The 20457-nt window shown below is 31.3% G+C and overlaps 1 protein-coding gene across 2 annotated transcripts in view; it reads left to right on the forward strand.

Moving 5' to 3' along the window:
• LOC145247927 (palmitoyltransferase ZDHHC14-like) overlaps nt 1-20457 on the forward strand; it is a 355339-nt gene that overhangs the window by 245993 nt on the left and 88889 nt on the right. For both annotated transcript variants that reach the window (XM_080109566.1, XM_080109567.1), the window contains exons 7-10: nt 1249-1351; nt 2565-2674; nt 3896-4037; nt 11908-12055. In XM_080109566.1, the coding sequence (XP_079965692.1) occupies nt 1249-1351; nt 2565-2674; nt 3896-4037; nt 11908-12055 (503 nt within the window). The remainder of the gene's footprint in view (nt 1-1248; nt 1352-2564; nt 2675-3895; nt 4038-11907; nt 12056-20457) is intronic.

Raw genomic sequence — 20457 nt, forward strand, 5'->3', positions numbered from 1 at the left:
TTTTCTCGTGTTCTTTATGCTTTTTTTTTTTTTCATTATTTGAATTTCATCAGTTTTCTGGTGGTGGTAACTTTTTAGACTCTTTGTTTAAAAGCAACCCAGCTAGAATGCTTCAACTTCCACCCTAAGTCTTGTCGACATTATTGTTTCTTTTTGTTTTTTGTTGTTTTTTAGTTAAAATGCTATCACTTGTTCTCATCTGCCTCTCTTTGTTTTTATTTTTTTATATTGTGAAAACAGCTAAAAATATTTGGTAGCATTTTATGGTTATAAGGAAAAAAAAAATATGATTTTGAATTTTCTACATCTGGTGCAATTCTGCCAATTAGAGACTATACACCATTAATTAACATGTACGTATAGGAAAGACTCTATTATAAGGTAGATTCTAAGATACCCCCTACTTCTTTTATTGACAATATGCTTCATACTATAATATAATATAGATGGTTCTCTAAATTTTCTAATTTCACCCATTTTATGTATTTTTGTATATAGTAACTAGCAGAGCTACCTTGCTTTACCCAGGGCAAAAGTTTAACATAGTTTCTTATCCCATTCTCTTTCACTGCCCCCTCCTGTTTTCCATTCACTTCCCTCCTTATCTTTCTTCTTTATTCAGCCCATTCCTCTCTCTGGACATAGACACAAACACATAACGCAAGTCTGTGTAAGGGAAATAACCTTGGTGAAAATAATCAGTTACTTCCCTTTTTATGACGACGTGAAATGAAAAGATGTGTGTATATCTTCATAATATTAAATGGTATAAATAACCATTTGACACCCAAAAGATGAATCTTTGTTTCTAAATTTTAGATGTGATTTTTCTGGAGTTGTGCAGATTAAAACAATACCAACGATGTGGTGGTTTGTTGTGTATTTTTCAAATTTTATCTGGACATACAAACAGGTATATGCCCTGTATATAAATTACTTTTTTCTAATTACAAAAAAAAACAAAAACAATTAATGCTGTTTTATTTCATATTATTTGGATTCTACTGCTCTCATCTTGAGTAGTAATCCAAAAATTCCAAACAATACGAATAACCAATCCTCATCTCAAAAATTCAGAAACTTTTTATTTCCGAAAATTTGCATTTTGTTTGTTTCTTTTTTTTCTTTGTGTTGATTTATATTTTGTGTGTGCCTTTGCTTTTATGTCACAAAAAAAGGTATGGGTGTCTTTATGTGTAACAAAATACTGCTATTGTACAGTGGTTGTTGCTCCTTGACTTGCCTTACTATGGTTGAAGCTGTGATTTGTTTCTTTTCTGTGTGGTCTGTTGTTGGTCTCGCAGGCTTCCATACTTACCTGGCAGCCTCAGAGCAGACCACAAATGAAGATGTAAGTATATTAATGCCTACATTTTTAGAATATTTAAGAATTTCTTTTGTTTTATATATATATATATATATATATATAATTGAATATTGCTGATTATTTTTATTTGCAGTTAACTGGAGGAATAAAATTTGCAAATGGTTGTAAATAATTTTTTATACAGAAGTCGATATAAAAGTAAAGCCTCCTTTTTTCTTTCGTTTTTTTACTCAAAAAGTTGACGAACTACGAAGAGGAGTGGTACCATTAAAATGAGTTTTGCACTCCAGAGTTTATTTTTCTACATTATCACCATCATTCTCAATGCACTTTTGCCAGGATTTCAATGACGCATCTCTGCTTCTGACTAACGTCCATCTACAACAGAGAGATGAAACGTTCGGGTCACCAATGCATGAGTTCAGTCATCATAACTATGCAATTTGAAATCGCCTCTGATCCATTTGGGGGAAAAATAGGAGTCAATACTTTTGGAACATCCTCATAGAATGCATTTTTATTTCTATACTTTACATTCTTAAACGATTCCATAATTTTTGCAATACATTCTAGCTGCTCTCATTTAGCTCATAAACTATCTGAATGTGTCCCTCTCTACACATTAATCATCAAACTAAAAGAAATTTTTATGATTTTAAAACTATCTGTTGATAATAATTCGTGCAATACCAAGGAATCCATGCAGCATGCGTAACGATATGCTGTAGTGTTGGGGCGATTAATCGGGAATTGGAAAAAAAAAAAAAACTTTTCGGGGTATCAGAATCAGTATCGGAATCAGAAATGTATGTAGTTTCCGATGCCAAAAATGATTCCTGTAATTATCTTCTATTTGACTTTGTTTAAAACAAAATCTTCCACTGCTGGTAATAATAGATATTAATTTTAAACTACCAGTAAAGCTAAAATCAAGAGATCAGCACACAAAAGTGATTTTACGTTTGAGAAAATATATGCACAGTTAACATATGTTTTTATGGTAATCCAAGGAAAAATAACAACTCTATAGTTAAATATTTAGAGATTTATAAAAAATCAGAATCAATAATTGTATCAAAATTTGGAAAAAATATTGGACTCATCCCATCACTAATATGATGCAATACCTTGCAAATCAAATTAGAACAACCGACAATATTTTTTTTACTGCAATGTTTTGTTTACTTATTTTTTAAATAAAAGTTGATTTCACTTTTTTTTGTTTTTCTTTTCTCAGATAAAAGGTTCTTTCTCATCAAAGAGAGGCCAGGATAATTTTAACCCATATAGCAAAGGGTCTATATTTAAAAATTGCCTTGTTGTTCTCTGTGGACCAAATCCTCCAAGGTAAGGTTACAACATTTTATCTTTGAGATAAACAATCATGTAATAGGTATGCTCATCTTGATCATCTTTTTCAAGACGTTTCAGTTGATGTAACCTCAGACTTCGGGTGCATCTTTTCAAACCCAGGCATCTATATAGAATTTTGAATTGGACCATCATTGTCGTAAGTTACTATTTTTATAATGATCACAACTGGATGCATTAATTTATACAGTATTTTGAACAGATAAAAAGCTGCAACTGAAGAGGATTGAAAGTTGGCTGAATAATATGTACAGATGATCCCCCCCCCCCCATTTAGACTCTGCCGATTCTAAAGATGTATACTCTGATTCCTTATTTTAATTTATCTGTTGATTGTTTGGAGATTAACAAATCTTACACAGGCCCCTAATAGTTATTATGAGTCCAAGTTTGGCTTCTTCCAAAATTGCTGATTTCGTCACTTAAAACACTGTTTTCTACTTTATTTTGTGAAACTCAACTTTCAAACAAGACACTGCACCTTTCCATAATCTGACGAAGGAGCACAATTAAACGTGTTCTAACAACTTTAAAAGTTTTCATTTTAACATGGAACAAAATAAATGCACTGCAAGAATATATATATATCTTTTTTTTTTAATTTAATCTCTGTCTCTAGCAACTGTAGGCCTGAGTAATTTATTGTGTTGTCACAAATAGCATTCCTAATCAACAACTTCCGGTACTTGTCCAGAATTCCCCATATATTAAAAAGTAAAAATGTAAACATCTCTGTATGACATACGTACCTGTGGCAAAACAAAAATATCAAATTCCAAAAATCATGTAAATTGATCAAGTAATTTTATTTAAAAATAAGAAAATCAAATTTTATGAGTAACCGAGGAGCGATTATCTCACCTGCCATTTTGAAAGCAATCTCGAGAAACAAGGGAAAGTAACACAACAATAATTCAAACTTGCAAGATTTCTGTTGTAATGCCTACAGATCTTGTTGTTATAAAAATCAGACTACTTGATCAATTAAAGTGATTTTTGGAATATGCGATTTTCATTTTGTCACGGGTACATCATACAAATTTTTTTATTTTTGTGTGTTAATACAGGGGGAATTCTGGATAAGAACTTTTTTTATTTAGGAAATAAAAAGTTGTATCCAGATTTTTTTTATATTATTTACTTTTGCATGGTTACCTCCCTTGAGTGTATACTGAACGTTTGGTTTGAATTTTTCAGTTTAATTGACAGACGAGGTTACGTTGTCCCTGATAGTTCACAAATCCACAGTGACAGTTCAAACAACATCTGTGTGAAAGAGAGCAACTCTGTTAATATGAAACATGAATATTATGGTTCGACTACAGTCACAGAACAAAAGGTACGTTTAATTAAAAAAAAAAAAAAAAAATTTATGTAATATGTAATTTAAAACGGGGTAAAAATTAAAGTGTGCTCAGACTCAAGGGAAATAACTCGTTAACTAAGAAATTTGTCATTTTTTTTCTAAGAGAATTTGGAACATTAAAATCAACGCAATTTAAAGGAATTGCATTTTTTATTCAAATGTTGAAAATGTGACGACAGTGCCATTTTTAACATTTAAAATAGATCATGGTTTTCTTTAATTAAAATTCCAATTTCTCTACTATGGTGCTACAAGATCAGGCTGTCTGAAGATACTGACTTCCTGACATAAATCCACTAACATTGATATTATATTTTTTATCTTGCTCTTTTGTTTTTTGGGGTTTTTTTTCATTTCCTTTCCTTTTATATGGAAATCGCTCCAGACAAGAGATGAAGCCACTTGATGTAAGGAGCTAAAAAAAAAAATAAATAAAATACTACTTTAATATAAAAAAGTTACCCATCATAAGTGTTACATGGAATAGATTCTGACCCAGAAAACAGCAATTCTTCACTCTTTGTCAGAAACATCGCTCATGGAATATAAGGACAAAATGAAGCAAAACTCAATCATGTTTTGTTAAAAACAACAATTTTCCTGTACAAAACAACCAAACAAAACATGAATAATATTTGGAGATATAAAAAAAACTTATGAAATCTTTTTCGAAGACAATTTCATTTGGCATTAAAAAATCGGGAAAGGGTTGATATGCCATAAAACAAAACAACCAAAACAATTCCTCTGCAACTATCATCAGATTTTCATTATTTTTTGTAATATTAGAACTTAATATTTTTGTTATTCATGGTATAAACTTTGTTAGATTAAAAAAAATTTATCGCAATTTCCTTTAATAAATATTTCAATTCTTCTGCAACTATCGGTGCGTTTTCAACATTTTATTTAAAAAAAAAAAACAAGTACAATTACTTTAGTTGCTTTTTAATGTTTCAAATGTTCTTCTGAAATCTCTTAGTTAACAAGCGTTATTTTCCTTGGACCAGTGCCTGACTACATGATCGTCAATTAAACTTCATTTGGCACAGTTTTTTTTTTTTTTTGGAGGGGGGGGGGGGGGGGAATAATGATGTAATTTTTAAATTGACTTATGGATCAGGCCTTCGAACTGGGATCCAAGTGTAGTATCTCTTCTGATGCTACACTTAAATTGGTTTGTCCTTGGTCAATGTAAGGGAAGCCCTTCTGTGCTAAAGTAATTTTTATTTTTGCAACTGTCAGAGTACCCGCTTTTAGATTAAAAAAGACCTTGTCATATTTTGCTTTTGTGGGAAAGCAGATAGATACCAACTACAACTGACAATTCACAAGTGGGAATTCAGCTCAAAAAAAAAAAAAAAAAGAAACGTAAACTCCTAAAAGTTTTATTGAAAAATTAATATATTTAATATTGTTTTATGAAGATTGGTAAGGGAATTTTAAAATTTCAAGTGCTTAGACCCAAAATTGGTGGAGGAGGTTGGTAGACTCTGCAAAGGTCAACTCTGTAAACTTTGACCTCTTGCCAACCAAATTTTCACCCAAAAACTAATTAAAAAGCTTGTTGCATGTCTGAATACCTTTTATGTAAAATTTAAAATGTTTAAACCAAAAATTGGCTGAGTAATTTGGTAGAGACCACAGAGGTAAATTTTTTTTAAACTTTGACCCCAATTATGACCCCCTTAACATTTATTGTTTTGGGCTCAAATCAAATTATATAGTTAGATCCATATCCAAGTAACCTACATCTAAAACTTAGTGTTTAGACCCAAAACTGCCAGAGGAGTTTGGTAGAGTTGTTAAATGTCAAATCGTTGAACTTTGACCCTATAACAGCCAAATTTCTAGCCGAAAAACGATTAAAAAGATTTTTCCAAATCTCAATACTCCGTATGTCAAATCTCGAGTCCGTAGACCGAAAATTGACAGTTATTTGATAGGGAAGTGTACACACACACACACACACACACACACACTTTTCACTTTTATAGATATATACAGATTGCCTGCAAATGAACTCTGAGCATGTGTAATGTTACTAAACTTAATAATTTCTCCATAAAGGGAGATAATTCTGTTCCCTATAAGGGATTTACAACTAAGCCTTTTTTTTTTTAATAATCAAACATTTATACATAAACAGTAGGGCTACCTGGTGTTGTACAGAGCTATCAAAATAGAAGAGGTTAAAAATTAAAACTCTTATCTCTTTACCTTTTTTAATCCGTTTTTCTGTCGATTGAAAAAAAAAAAAGATTCAAACATTAAAAACTTTTATTGAAAAGTTAAAATATTTGAGATTCTGTTTCATGAAGGTTAACAGAGATTTGTAGAGAATTTAAATATATTGGATTGAATATGCATATGTAAATAAAGCCTGTGGATAAGAAAGAAATTACGTTTATTAATAGATTCCCTGCAACAAACTAAAAATACAGTAATCAAGACATGTGTACACAGAATTTAAATTAGATCTTAGCATGTTTAACGCTGCTAAGAATGGCCATGCATTATTCTGGCAGTTATGTATGTCATAAGTTAAGACATTAAAATCCTGTGGATAATAGGCATTTCAATTATTAATAGATTGTCTATGACAAACTAGAAAAACAAACATGAAATGTATATTGTTTGGGGCTTAAATATCTAATTAGATCCTCTGTTCCTATACAATAAACTGCACGAATTATACATACAAAGGTAAAGAATAAATGTGTTAAATACACAGTAAAATCTTACATTTTCCCCATGCCATGTTTTCTGTTAGGTGTTGTGCCAAAAGGCAGATCTTATCGCTAATTTATTTATTATTACTATTATTTATTTTATTTTTTAGGTTTACTTTTCACCAGATTTTTAATGGTCCTTTTTTTTTTTAACTTTTTTTTTGTTACTAAGGGATTCTAAACCCAACTCTAAACTTATTAAATACTTTCTCGTTGTAAGGGAGATAATTCTGTCCCCCCTATAAATGATTTACAACTAAGTCTTTCTTTTTAAATAATCGGACATTTATGCACAACTAGCAGGGCTACCTGGCATTACACAGAGGTTAAAAAAATTAGAACTCTTATCTACCCACCTCTCTTAATCTGTCTTTCTATCTTTCCCCTTCCCCATTTTTACACATACAATACAAAGTACAAAAAAAAATCTTTAAATATTTTGTATTTTTGCAACTACCAGAGTGCCCGTTTTAAGAGAGTTGGTTATACCCCACATAAAAAAACAAAACCTTGTTATATTTTGCTCTTGTGGGAAAGCAAATAAATACTAACTACAACTGACAATTAAAAAAAAAAAGATCTGTTTAAATGCAAAAGCTGGCAATTTTCAAAAATGTTTAAAAAAATTTTTTTAAAATGTCCATCATTAGGTGGGTGCGAACACTAACGTAAAAATTAATATTTCTCGGTAAACACCCCAACCTATTGGACAACAGTGACAGTCATAACATGACGTTGCAAATTAATGTACTTAACGTATCCAGGAGGTGAAGCGATTCACGGATGTGTAGATGCTGAAATTGTTTAGAAAGAGACAATTGTACGTGACCTCCCACCCCTATCACATTCTTTGGTTGTTAAGGTAGGAAAAATCAGTATTTTGTTCTAAATTTCACATATGTATCTAAGTCCCTACCCTTTAAGACGGTACCAGAATCATTATTATCTGCTTTGGATTGCAAAAGTTTCAGCAAGACATACACACACACTAACGGACAACTCTCCTTTATATAATTGGCTAGCCTGGATGCCCAGCATTGCCTGGGTGTGTGTTGAGCAAAAAAAAAAAAAAAAAAAAAGTGGTAGTAGGCAAGTCAGTTTGAACCCTTACCGTGAAGGAGGAAAAGTGACGTCTTTGCTGTTGTATGACACTATCACTTCCCCGGGAGGGTTACTTGGTTGATGAACGTCTTGGCAACACAGCCAGCTCCCTGGGGAATAAGTGATATCCAACAATATCTAACGATAGGCACATGTTGGAAACATCAACAAAAACGGGTCGATATGTCGTTGGCTATAACTGTCTGGCATGGGTCGCTTCTTGTGTGTTCATTGCGTCGTTACAGGCAGCTTTCTGTCATCGCATTCATGGGAGGAAATGCAGGCTGAAATCGAACACTTTTACAAAAATAGTGAACAAATGCATTTTTATAAAAATATATAATTTATTTAACAGTTAGCAAATAGGAAGCATATTTAATTGACCCATTGCGTGCACACCAAATCACCACGCCCCCCCCCCCCCCCCCCCGCATATGGGGTGCAACCTTCAACTGTTATTACAACAATTTAATTAGATTTCAATTCTCTCTTTCAATGCAGAAAGAGAGAGAAATGGAGTGAATCAGAGAAATAGAGAAAAGAAGAGAGAGAGAAATATGCATTTCACGCAATGCTTTCTTTTTCAAATTCAGATATCCGCGTGTAAATCTGACCTTTCTTGAATGATTCTGACACCGCTAAAAGTTTCATAACACCTATCATTCAAACCTAGCCGACATGTTCTAACCTTCCCAAACTCACAAAACACCTGCATGAAACGTTTTTAACTTCATCACAAAGTCAGGCACAAGGTTAGAAGCTAGATATAGGTGCTATTAATGTAGACACTCTCAGCTCCCTTAAAAGGGGCTACGTCATTGTGCCACAGTTGCGTTCATTGCCAAACTGGACGTGGCGAAGGTTTAAATTAAAGCTAGTCAATTGAAAAGAAGGGATGACTTTCGAAAATATCGTCGAAAAAAGCGACCCCCTCCTTGTAGAAAAATGCCCAGTTAAAGGTGAAGGAATTAATGTTTTTAGCCAATTTTTCAATATTTGTCGTCCAAAGGGTCGAGTTTCAAAACGATACTGATCTCATGAAAATCCGTCGCCTCTGTCGAAAATTTTAGGCAAACATACATACATACATACAGGTGAGATTTATATTATAGACTAGCAGGAGTGCCCGGCATTACCTGGGTGTTTGGAGTTGTGTGTGAGGTAAAAAAAAAAAAAAAAAGTGGCAGGCTCGCACCCGAACAGCGAAGGAGGAAAAGAACATGAAAAAAAAGAACAAAAAAGCGTTAGTAGGCAGGTAGGCTTGAACCTAAAGCCTTGAGGCAAAGGCGGAAAAGAAAGTGAAAGCAAACTTGATAAGTTACCGCGACGCTAAGAGGCCAGAGGAAGTGAGAATAGTTCAAATTAAACAATTAAAAAATTAAGTGAATGAGTTTACACAGGTACATAAATTTAATGAGGTCAAATATCACACCATAGGAGAATGAAATCACACACTTAACTTTGGCTACAAGCCAGTTTCTGTGTATTTGTTTGCTTCCCCAAGATGTTGGGGAAAACCAGCCATCCCCCCATAAAAAGGGGAGTGTCCAAATGAATAGCAATTTCCTGATATGACGGGTTTTCTCCACATTGATCAAAGTTCATTGCTTTCTGGACGTCCATGGGAAGAGTGCCAGGGAAACACGATTTGTTCAAATACTTTCGCTTTATACGAAAAAGCCGAACAAACAGGCGAGAAAAAGAAATAGCGCAAATTTTATAAAATAAAAGTTGTTCAACTAAAAGATAGAGATGACCTCCTTTTGTAAATTAGAGATATTATAATCTAGAGAGTATATAAAAAGTTCTAAGAAATAGTACCCTCCCCAACACACCCGCGAAAAAAGCCTTTGCCGGACATACAAAAAACGTGTGCACACATTTTCGCTTTTATATAATAGACTAGCGAGGGGTACCCGGCATTGCCCAGGTGTTTGTAGGTGTGTGTGTTTTGTGTAAATGAAAAGAAAAATCATTGGTTGTTTTAAAAAAAAAAAAAAAACGAAGCCTTGCAGTTGGAAAATAGTGTGAAAAAAAATTGTGCGACCAGGCAGGTGCCCGTTTTTGACGAGTTAATGACATGAATTTTGAGTGCGGGACAGTGTTTTATTTACCGCGAGTCTGTTCGCTTCTTTTTTTTATATGAAAAAGCTTAATGCACATGCGGCGATTGAAAATTATTGAATATTTATCATTTGGAAGTCGGGCAAATTAAATAGACAGTTGTTAACTCATAGATATTATCATTTAGGCGTGATATAAAAAGTTTTCAGAAGTTGTGAGGCTACCAATCGGTTCTCTGAAAGAAGCCTTTCTTGGACATACACGAAAGCGCATGCGCATACACACACACACACATAAACATTTTCGCTTTTATATTTATAGACTAGCGTGGCCCAGGTGTTTGTAGGTGTGTATTGGGGGGGGGTGATCAAAACAACTCTGTTTTAAAAAACACATTGGCCGGGTGTTTGGCGGTGTAAAAGAAAAAAAAAGTTTTAGTAGGAAAGTAGGCTTGAAACCCAAACCTTTGACGTGAAGATGGAAACGAAATGGAAAAAAACCTTGGGACCTAGCCATCCCAGCCACGAGAGAAGAGGAATGAAAAACCTTTTAATTTAACGTTTATAAAATGAAATTAACAGGTGCGAGAACCTTAAGTCGCGTGATGTTTGACCTTGAAACATGACGCGGCTGCAAGCCAGTTTTCGCTTGGTTTATACTGAAAAGCGAAAGAAACATGCAGTGATCGAAATATCTGGAAAAAATAGCGCGTGAAAGTCGGGCAAATTAGATAGACAGACGACCCCTGTTCAAAACTCATAGATATTATCATTTGGATGTGATATAAAAAGTTTTAAGAAGGAATGAGCCGACCGAAAAGTCCAGCGAAAAAAGCCTTTTACAGACATACACAAAAAGCGAACACACATACATACACACATTTTCGCTTTTATATATATACTAGCGGGGGGACCCCGCGTTGCCCGGGTGTTTGGAGGTGTGTGTGCTGTTAAATAAAAAAAAGAAACCAGGGGGTGGGGGGAGTGGGTAGGATCGAACCCGAAGCCCTGAGGCTAAGTTTGAAAATAAAATCGGCCAACCAGAATGAGTTACTGAAAGATGTTTCAATTCATTTAAGTAAGAACCAAATTGACAGGTGCACGCACCGAAGTCATCGAGCGTTACGATGATGACGTAGGTTTGTTTGTTATAAGCGAAGTAAAAAAAAGAAAACGTTAAAACTTAAGCGGGGGAGGGATAATCAAAACATCGAAAAAAAAACACAAATAAAACTGACGTAAGGCAAACGAACAATGAAAACAGAAAAACGAACACGTGAAAAATGGCTTTAAATAAGCCTGTTTTGATATAAAAATTTAAAAAATCGGTGGGTACCCGTGTGTTTTTTTGGGTGTTTGGTCGGGGGTGGATAAGCGAAGTAAAAAAAAAAACCCAGAAAAATGAACGTTACATGAAAAATGGCTTAAATAAAACTGGTTCAATATTTAAATTTAAAAAATCGAAAAAAAAAAGACATCTCACACCACGATTCAAACCCAAAACTTTTAGATAAAGAACCAACGCGCTAATCGACTGAGCTAACGTGACGTACACGAAATTTAGTCATTTTTTCAACTATTTAAAGTAAATCAGGTCATGACGTCATCTGGCGCATGCGTAGAACCGGTCGTTGTCACGAGAGGACCGTTTTTGTTGACCCCCCCCCCTGTCGAAAATTGTCGATTTCGGGGTGAAAAAATGACCGTTTTTGGCCAATTTTTTGATAGTTTTCGAGCGAAGGATGGGCTTCAATATGGTACCGAGTTTGTGAATTTTTGTTGTGTCTGTCAAAAATTTTTAGCAGACACACAAACATACATACATACATACATTTTCGCTTTTATATATATAGATATAGATAACATTGGAAATGTCTAACACCCTCACTGCTTGACCCCCAAATTTTTTGTTTTATATAAAAGTCCTTCCCATTTTTCCTTTTTCAGACTAATAACAAAGGTACAAACACAGCACAAGATGGTGACTGCACCAAAACAAATGGTCGCTTGGATAATGAACTCGTTACGAAGCATGATATGATCAGCTACCAGTCTCCAGATGGACGAATCAACAATCGCTTGCCACCGATTAATGGTGAGCACTTTGTGTGATTTTAAGAATCCATTTTTTTTTTTTTTTTTTAAATCACTCTTTTACTTGTAGATATGTATATCTGTAAAAACATAACAAAAAAAGTGAGGGGGTTGGGGCCAAAGTAAAAAAAAAAAAAAATTTTTTAAATAAAAGTCAATTTTTAAAAAAAAATAATTCATTCATTTTATCATTTTTTATTATATTTTATTATTGCTGATATTTGATTTTTGTAATTTAAAAAGAAACAAAATAAAAAATTTTTATCCTTTTACTTTTTTCTTTTATTACCTACAGACGGTTGTATGTATTTTCTTTTTCATTTTATTTTTATTGTGAATTGTTGCTACCCATCTCTCTTTCTAATTTTTGAAAATATTCTAACAGCTTATTAGAAGAGTGAAAAATAATTATACTCCTGCTCATTTTTTATATACTCCTGCTCATTTTTTATATACTCCTGCTCATTTTTTATATACTCCTGCTCATTTTTTATATACTCCTGCTCATTTTTATATACTCCTGCTCATTTTTTTTATATACTCCTGCTCATTTTTTTATATACTCCTGCTCATTTTTTAATATACTCCTGCTCATTTTTTTATATACACCTGCTCATTTTTTTATATACACCTGCTCATTTTTTTATATACTCCTGCTCATTTTTTTATACTCCTGCTCATTTTTTATACTACTGCTCATTTTTTATATATTCTTGCTCATTTTTTTTAATATATTCTTGCTCATTTTTTTTATATTCTTGCTCATTTTTTTTTTTATATTCTTGCTCATTTTTTTTTATATTCTTGCTCATTTTTTTTATATCCTTCTCATTTTTTTAATATTCTTGCTCATTTTTTTATATTCTTGCTCATTTTTTTTTCATATTCTTGCTCATTTTTTTAATATATTCTTGCTCATTTTTATATACACCCCAGCTCATTTTTGTATACACTCCAGGTCATTTTTGTATACACTCCTGCTCATTTTTTATATACACTCCTGCTCATTTTTTATATACACTCCTGCTCATTTTTTTATACACTCCTGCTCATTTTTTTATACACTCCTGCTCATTTTTTTATACACTCCTGCTCATTTTTTTTATATACACCTCATTTTTGTATATTCCTGCTCATTTGTTATATATTCTTTATTTTATGATACATACCTGGTCATTTGATACATTCATTTATACATACTCCTACTAAATTATATATCCATTTATTTTGTATTATATGCTCCGGCTCTACACTCTGTCCATTTTATACGCACACACATATTCCTGCTGATTTTTTTATGTTCTTCTGTACCTTTAAGTTCATTTTTCTTCTGTATTCTTAAATTTCTATTTTTGTATTCTTGCTCCATGTCTTTTTTCTTTCCTATATTCCATATCAGTTTCTTTTTGATTTCTTTCCTATACTCCTGAGTTTTTTGGGTTTTTTTCTAATACTCCTACTCAGTTTGATTTATATTATTTCATTTTTTAGCCCTACTGATTTTTTTTATGTTCAATTCTAGGTCAATTTTCTTTTTTTTATTATTTTTATATATTCCTGCTTTTTCATTTTTTTTTTATTTTCATATATTTTTTTATTATTTTCATATATTCCTGCTTATTCATTTTTTTTTTTTTTTTTGCCTTTTGCTCGTTTTTGTTTCTTTGCTGGTTTACAAAAAAAATTTACGAGAATTTGAATCTGTCACTGCTTGATGACTTAAAAGAAAGTGTTAGATAGAGAAACTAAAAGTTCCGTTTGCATCTGATATTCGACTTGTGATGTGTCTTCTGACAGAATAGCTGTCTTTTGTGATCTTTTTCTTCTGGTCATTGTTCAAGAAAACATTTTCACTCTCTTTTATTCAAGAATATTTTATTTTTTATAAATATGAAAAATAATTCTTTTGCCCATAAAAAAGATTATATTCAGGTTAATATTTCTAGTATTGATTTCTTTTCAGACTAACTATAATGATTAAAACAAATAGATTAATTATAATAGTTAAAACAAAGATTAATTATAATGGTTAAAAATGACTTAAAGAAAGTCTATAAAAGCAATACAATGCAGAGGTATAACAAACACAAACTGAAAGTAAAACATAACAGTGGAATAAGCTTTACAAATTCACCTTGTATGAATAAAGTGTATATGTATATTTTTAAAATTTATTTTATATTTGCATTATTCCCTTGCTTTCATCAGCATGATCGGATGAAATTTCCATGTATAATATTTCGGAAAAAATTTCCTTCGTCAGCTATGTGTCCTACTTTCGTTCAAATGTGTAACTAAAAATAATTTAGTATGACAAAATCATCATTTTCGTCAAGACAGATGCATGAAATTTTAAATAAATTAATTTTAAAATGTTAATAAAATCAAAAATTGAATAGAATCTTCGGTTTCATAAAATATTTTTTACCAATTTTTTTTTTTTGACAACTTCAGTTAATTTTAACTATTCTAGATGAGTTAATAAAAAGATTTTAAATTAATTGAATAAAATTTTAAAAATGTGAATAATGTCCACATTTTTGCCAAAAGCCCCTACACTTTAAACATTCTACTATTTTTTTTTTTCTTTAATTCAGTTGTAATTGTTTCAGATAAAAATTGAAAATAATCATTTATTTTTAAGTCTATTATCTTTAGTTTATGAAAGTTGTTATATTTGGTGTGTTTATTAAATAGCTACACTTACAGGGCTCTACAGACAAACTTATCTTTAGTTAACCTTTAACAACTAAATATTTTCATTAACTAGCCAAATAGAAAAGTTACTAGCCAAACCCACATGATTTTTAGAATATGACATCTTCATTCTGTGACGAGTATGTACATCATGAAGATTTTTCTGTTTTTCTGGGTCTTTTTTTTAGTAAGTGTAATTCTAAATATACAAATTTTATGCTGATACTTGAAGGTATAAACATTCTAATTTCTTCAGATATTTTCTTAAACAGCCTTCGTTAAAAAAAAAAAAATAAACGAGTATATTCTATTAAACTTTTATTGTTTAAATAATTTAACTTTGTTTTTTTTATTAAAAAAAAAAAAAAAAAAAAGTTGGAAAGATATTTTTCACTCAGTGGTGAGCTTTAGAAGATTGTCAGTGAAAGAAATACAATCGCCAAAAGATAAGCGTTTCATTATTTCTAGTCGCCAATTTGAAAAATCACTTGCAAATGCGACTGTTTCACTCGCAATGTAGAGCCCTGACTTAACTATGAAATAGTTACACAATTAGCATAAAATTATATTAATTTAATTTTTAATGTCTTTTTAGATGGAAAATTATGAAAAGAAAAGGCAAATGTCAATTTATACAAAAAAAAATATAGTCTGTTTATACCATGTCTACCAATCCAAATGATTTTAGGTTTTGAAATTTATCAGAAGTTAATAGTGTTATTCTGAAGAATTCAAAGAGGCCAGCGAAATGTAGGCTAAAACCTGAGAATATTTGTAAACTGAGTTTTACAGAAATACTGAAAATATTTTTTGATATAATAAATAATATTCACAAACTGATTTTTTTTTTTTTTTTTTATATATAAATATGCTTATTTAAGACAATGTTTATTTGCAGAAACATTTTTGCAGAATTATTCATGAAGTAAAATATTTTTTAAAACTAAACAAATGAAAAAAAAAAAGTAATGTTAACTGAACGTAGTATTAGCAGTTTGATTGAGTAAATGAATATAATTCAAATTAAGTAATATCATTTACTTTCAAGGAGTTTCAAAGCCGGAAGTCGTTTACATCGGTAAATAAGCTAAACTACCAAATATGAGTTTTTGTTTGTGGTTATTTTTAGAGAGGTTGGAGACTGAGGTTATAAGCTCACATAGTGTGGACTTACATTACTGATATTGTAACTAGCGGATAAGCAACAAATAAAATAAGTAAACTTTGTAAAATATCTTTAAATTTTTTAAAGAAATTAATGTTAAAATTATAACAAATTTCCGTGCTTTGCTATTAGAGCGAAATTTGAAAATCAAAATATTGAATTTCAAGTAAAACCAATGGTATCTACTTGTCATGTTGCAGTAATGAACATATCAAAAAATTACAAAACACAATAGGGTAGAAAATTATTAATGGAATCCGTTTTCAAAAACAATTAGCAAAAATGTTTTGCTAAATCAGCCTAAGATTTCAGAAAATAATTACCTCCATTGTTTCAAGTTGAACTGTTCGTTTTTTTTTTTTGGGTTTTTTTTCTTAAAACACGATTTTTGTTGTCTTCGAAAACTATCTTCATGAATAATCAATTTTTAAGTGCTCAATATTCTGGATAGAGCAGATATGTTCAAAGACTGCCACTCAGGGGGAAAAAAATGTGACTCCGTTTTGTTATACTGTTTTTATACAAGATCTACTCGGCTTTGCTCGGTATAGAAGATAATAGGTAGTCATAAAAAAGTGCTCAATATGCTAAGAATAGCAGGGATGTTCAAATGCAACTTCATTTCTTCTCTTTGTTTTATATGATCCTGGGCAACACCAGGTAGCCCTGCTAGTTTTTATTTCGAAGTAAAAAAAAAAAAAACTTATTTTATTTACTTTAGGTATGTGCTTATAGTATGTATAGATACAATTGTATAAATTATTTGTTGATGCTTAAGAGAGTCACTATTCTTTAAATGCCTCACAGAGGAATTTAAAGAAATGTTAAACAGTAGTTGAATCACCAGAGAGTGAGAGGAGGGCGAGAGAAATACATAGCAATGGGTGACTTGTTCAATTAATTATAAATCACAATTAATTAAAACAATTATTGAAGTAGATAGGAAAAAAAAAACACGGGGGGGGGGGCTAATTAACTCACATTTTATATAAGACGACTAGTAATAAAAGATAACACTAAATTTTCAAAATAGCAGTTTGCGAGCTTTGATTCATAAGTTACAAAACATTTACTATTTTTTTATTTGTTTTCACTGGAAATAATGAAATATTACCTTTTCTACACGATAAGTTTGCATAATAAAATTAGAATCGTATATTAAAACGGTAGCCTTTTTTCTTTTTTTTTTTTTCCCCGCGCTTTTTCATTCCAAACAAGGTATATTGACATTTAGAACGTAAGAGACTACTATTTGTGATCGTGTCTAACAGGAGACTGTGGGGAGTTAAGCAGTAAGATGTCTGTTCAAACTACGTTTAAACCTCTTCAGGAAAGTAGGAAACAGGGAGTGAATTCCAAAGCCTAGCAGTCCGAGGAAGAAACTATTAGAGTAAAAAGCATTCCGGCATCTAGGGAACTCACAGTGAAGGGTTAGGCCCTCGCTTCTGTCTGGTTAGTCAGGAGTATGTTCATCAAAGCACATTTCCATCAAAGTACTTGTAAAGTAGACACAGTGATGGAACACTGTAGCAATGGGATAAAGGTTAGAGCTTGTCCAATAGTGCAGAACATATTAGATTTGAGACCCTTTTTGGGGGAGCCCTGTTTAAAAGAAAGACACAGGCCAGATGTGGCAGTAACACTCCATGCATGAACAAATTGTGGCTTTGTAAAGATGTAACATACTTTCTAGTGTGAGTAATTTTCTAGCATGGTAGAGGGAGCCTACCTTAGCAATGTCCTCAATGTATTTGTTCCAATTCATGTTGCCTGTGAATGTTAAGTTGAGGAGTTTAGAGGATGAGGTAGGGTGTTATTTGTCACGACAATTGGTGGTTGCATTTGCAAAGTCGTTTCCAAAAAAATATGAAAATTGGGTACTTGTACAGTTTAGTCAAGACATTAAAAAATGAAAATATCGAAAAAAAAATTTCATTTAATTTGATCAAGTAGTTTTTTAAAAAAATTTTTTTATTTTTTATTTTTACAGCGAAAAAACAATTTGCTATGATACCGAGCAAAATGTTTGATTTTTACGAAGAAAAGCTAGTATTAGAGATGGGGAAGGGTGTCAGTGCTTTAACTGGAGTTATCTCTCTTTTTCATTTCTAAAAACCAAACAAATCTTTTTTTAAATCCAAGATGGCAGCCTTCAACGCGCTCTCATAAAAACGTGTTTTTCCGCTGTAAAAAAAAAAACTACTTAATGAAATTAAGTGAAATTTTTTTTGGAGAACTTCGTTCTATAATGGATACATACAATTTAAACTTTTTTCGATATTTTCATTTTTTAATGTCTTGACTAAACTATACAAGTACCGAAAATTGAAATCTTAAATGACTTGTTTTTCACTAAATATTACTTTTCTACATAATAACAAAGCAGGATAATATGTAATTAGAATCGTATTTACTAAAGTCACTATGGATTGTTATTTCAACAAATATTAAGAAATTTTGATTAAAAAAAAATATATAACAAAAATCTCGTAAGAGGTTATCTCCCTTGCCTCTTGCTGATCTAATTTGTATTATCATATCAATCCAATGATGTATAATTTTCTTTTACTTCCCGAAACAAAGCACCTAAGCTTGACATAAATGAGGAGAGTAGAAGTATATTTTCTCTAACAATGGCCTTTGTTTGTTTGTTTTCATTTAGAATTGAATCTGTAAAAAAAAAATAAATAAATAAAAATAGATGTCTATATGCAGAATACTCTGTTTTTCTTCGTTATTTGTTGAGTGTGGTGAACTTTGTATTGCATTAACACTTAGTTTCCTCTTTCTAGTTACTTGTATTAGTACGAAACTTTATTATTGCTAAAATTGATTCCCTGTAGATGTACCTCCTTTTGATTTTATTTATTTATTTATATATATATATATATATATATATATATATATATATATATTTATGACTCTTTGAAATTTGAATTGTCTTACAATTACTATCTAATAAGCACCTAATTTTCAGATTATAAGAAGAATTTGATATTTGTTTAATCTTTCAAACTAACACATTTCAGGTGAAAACATTATTGCATATTTCCGTGTCATAGCAAAATCTGTATAAGTGCCAAAAATTACGAAAAATAGAATGTATCGAATTATTGAGTTTTATCGGATGTTTTAATGTGGAAGGGTTGTGCAGCACATTTAGCATGACAAATAAACATATCATCATTTGGATTATTGGGCGCTTATGTCAACGGATCATTAAATCTAAGGGAGATAACCAGCATAGACATAAAAATAAGCATATGTTGCAAGATATAATTTGGGGCGCTGAAATAATCAGTAAAAAAAAAAAAAGAGAAGAAAAAAAATGATTACATGAATACTGTACCTGCAAGCGCCAGGTGAAGTTGAAGTTAGTCCCGGAAATTTCAACAAAAAGAAAACAAGTTAATCAACGAACTTAAAAATATAACAATGTTAAGTAACAAAATAAACTTATTAATTAACGCACACAAAACAAAAGTAAACAACCTGTTAGAATGAAACGATGTTAATTAATCAACAACGAAAATTAAATAAACTTGTTAATTAATGGAAATGAAAAATCATATCACATATTGCTCCCTCATGGCAATAATTATACGAGGGAATACTTCTCCCTTACCATTGTTTTAAACAAGTTTATTTAATTTTTGTTGTGGATTAATTAACATCATTACATTGTAACAGTTTACTTTTGTGTACGTTAATTAATAAGTTTGTTTTGTAACTTAACATGGTTATATTTTAATTTTGTTGATTAACTTCACTAACTTATTTCCTTTTCGTAAACTGCTTCAGCAATTTCCGGAAGTTGGCTACAGTAATCGTGTAATCTTTTTTATTTTTTTTTATTTAACATTCTTTCATTGTTCTACTGATTATTTTAGCGTCCCAAATTATATCTTGCAAAATGTGCTTATTTTTGCTATGTCTATGCTGGTTATCTCCCTTAGATTTAATGATCTGTTGACATAAGCGCCGATTATTGTTTGTAATTTTTTTAATTTATACTAGCTTTGCCATGGCACGTAAGTGTGTGATAATGTTTTCACCTGAAATGCATTGGTTTTAAAAAATCACCAGCGTAAACAATCAAGTTTTTTTTTTCTTTCTTTTTTATCCAGATGTACAGTGTGTAGGGAAGAGAGGTTATTTTGCTGTGTTTGTTTAATGTTGATGCAAAAATTTTTGCCAATCTAAAATTTCATCTTGAAAATGAAAAACTGTTTTTGAAAATCTTTAATAAGTTAATGATTTCTCAACATGTTTTTAACAATATTTGTCATTAAAAATTGCATGCATCCAGGCATTCCAAGACCAATGGCTCCGTTATCGAGGAGCATTTATTGGAGAACGAATCATGTGCCAAATATGAGGCATAATCCAAACTGCACAGAGCACAATCTAAACATCACCTAAAACTATTAGATGCCGTAATTATTAGCATGCAGTGACTATCTCTGCGTACATAGAAAGACTATTTCCACAACCTTGGGAAATTCCAAGTTTTTGCCAATTTTAATTTCCACCTTGAAATT

The sequence above is a fragment of the Euprymna scolopes genome, chromosome 26 (assembly GCF_053919585.1).
Source record: "Euprymna scolopes isolate OS-2025 chromosome 26, ASM5391958v1, whole genome shotgun sequence".
Classification (NCBI taxonomy): Eukaryota; Metazoa; Mollusca; class Cephalopoda; order Sepiida; family Sepiolidae; genus Euprymna; species Euprymna scolopes.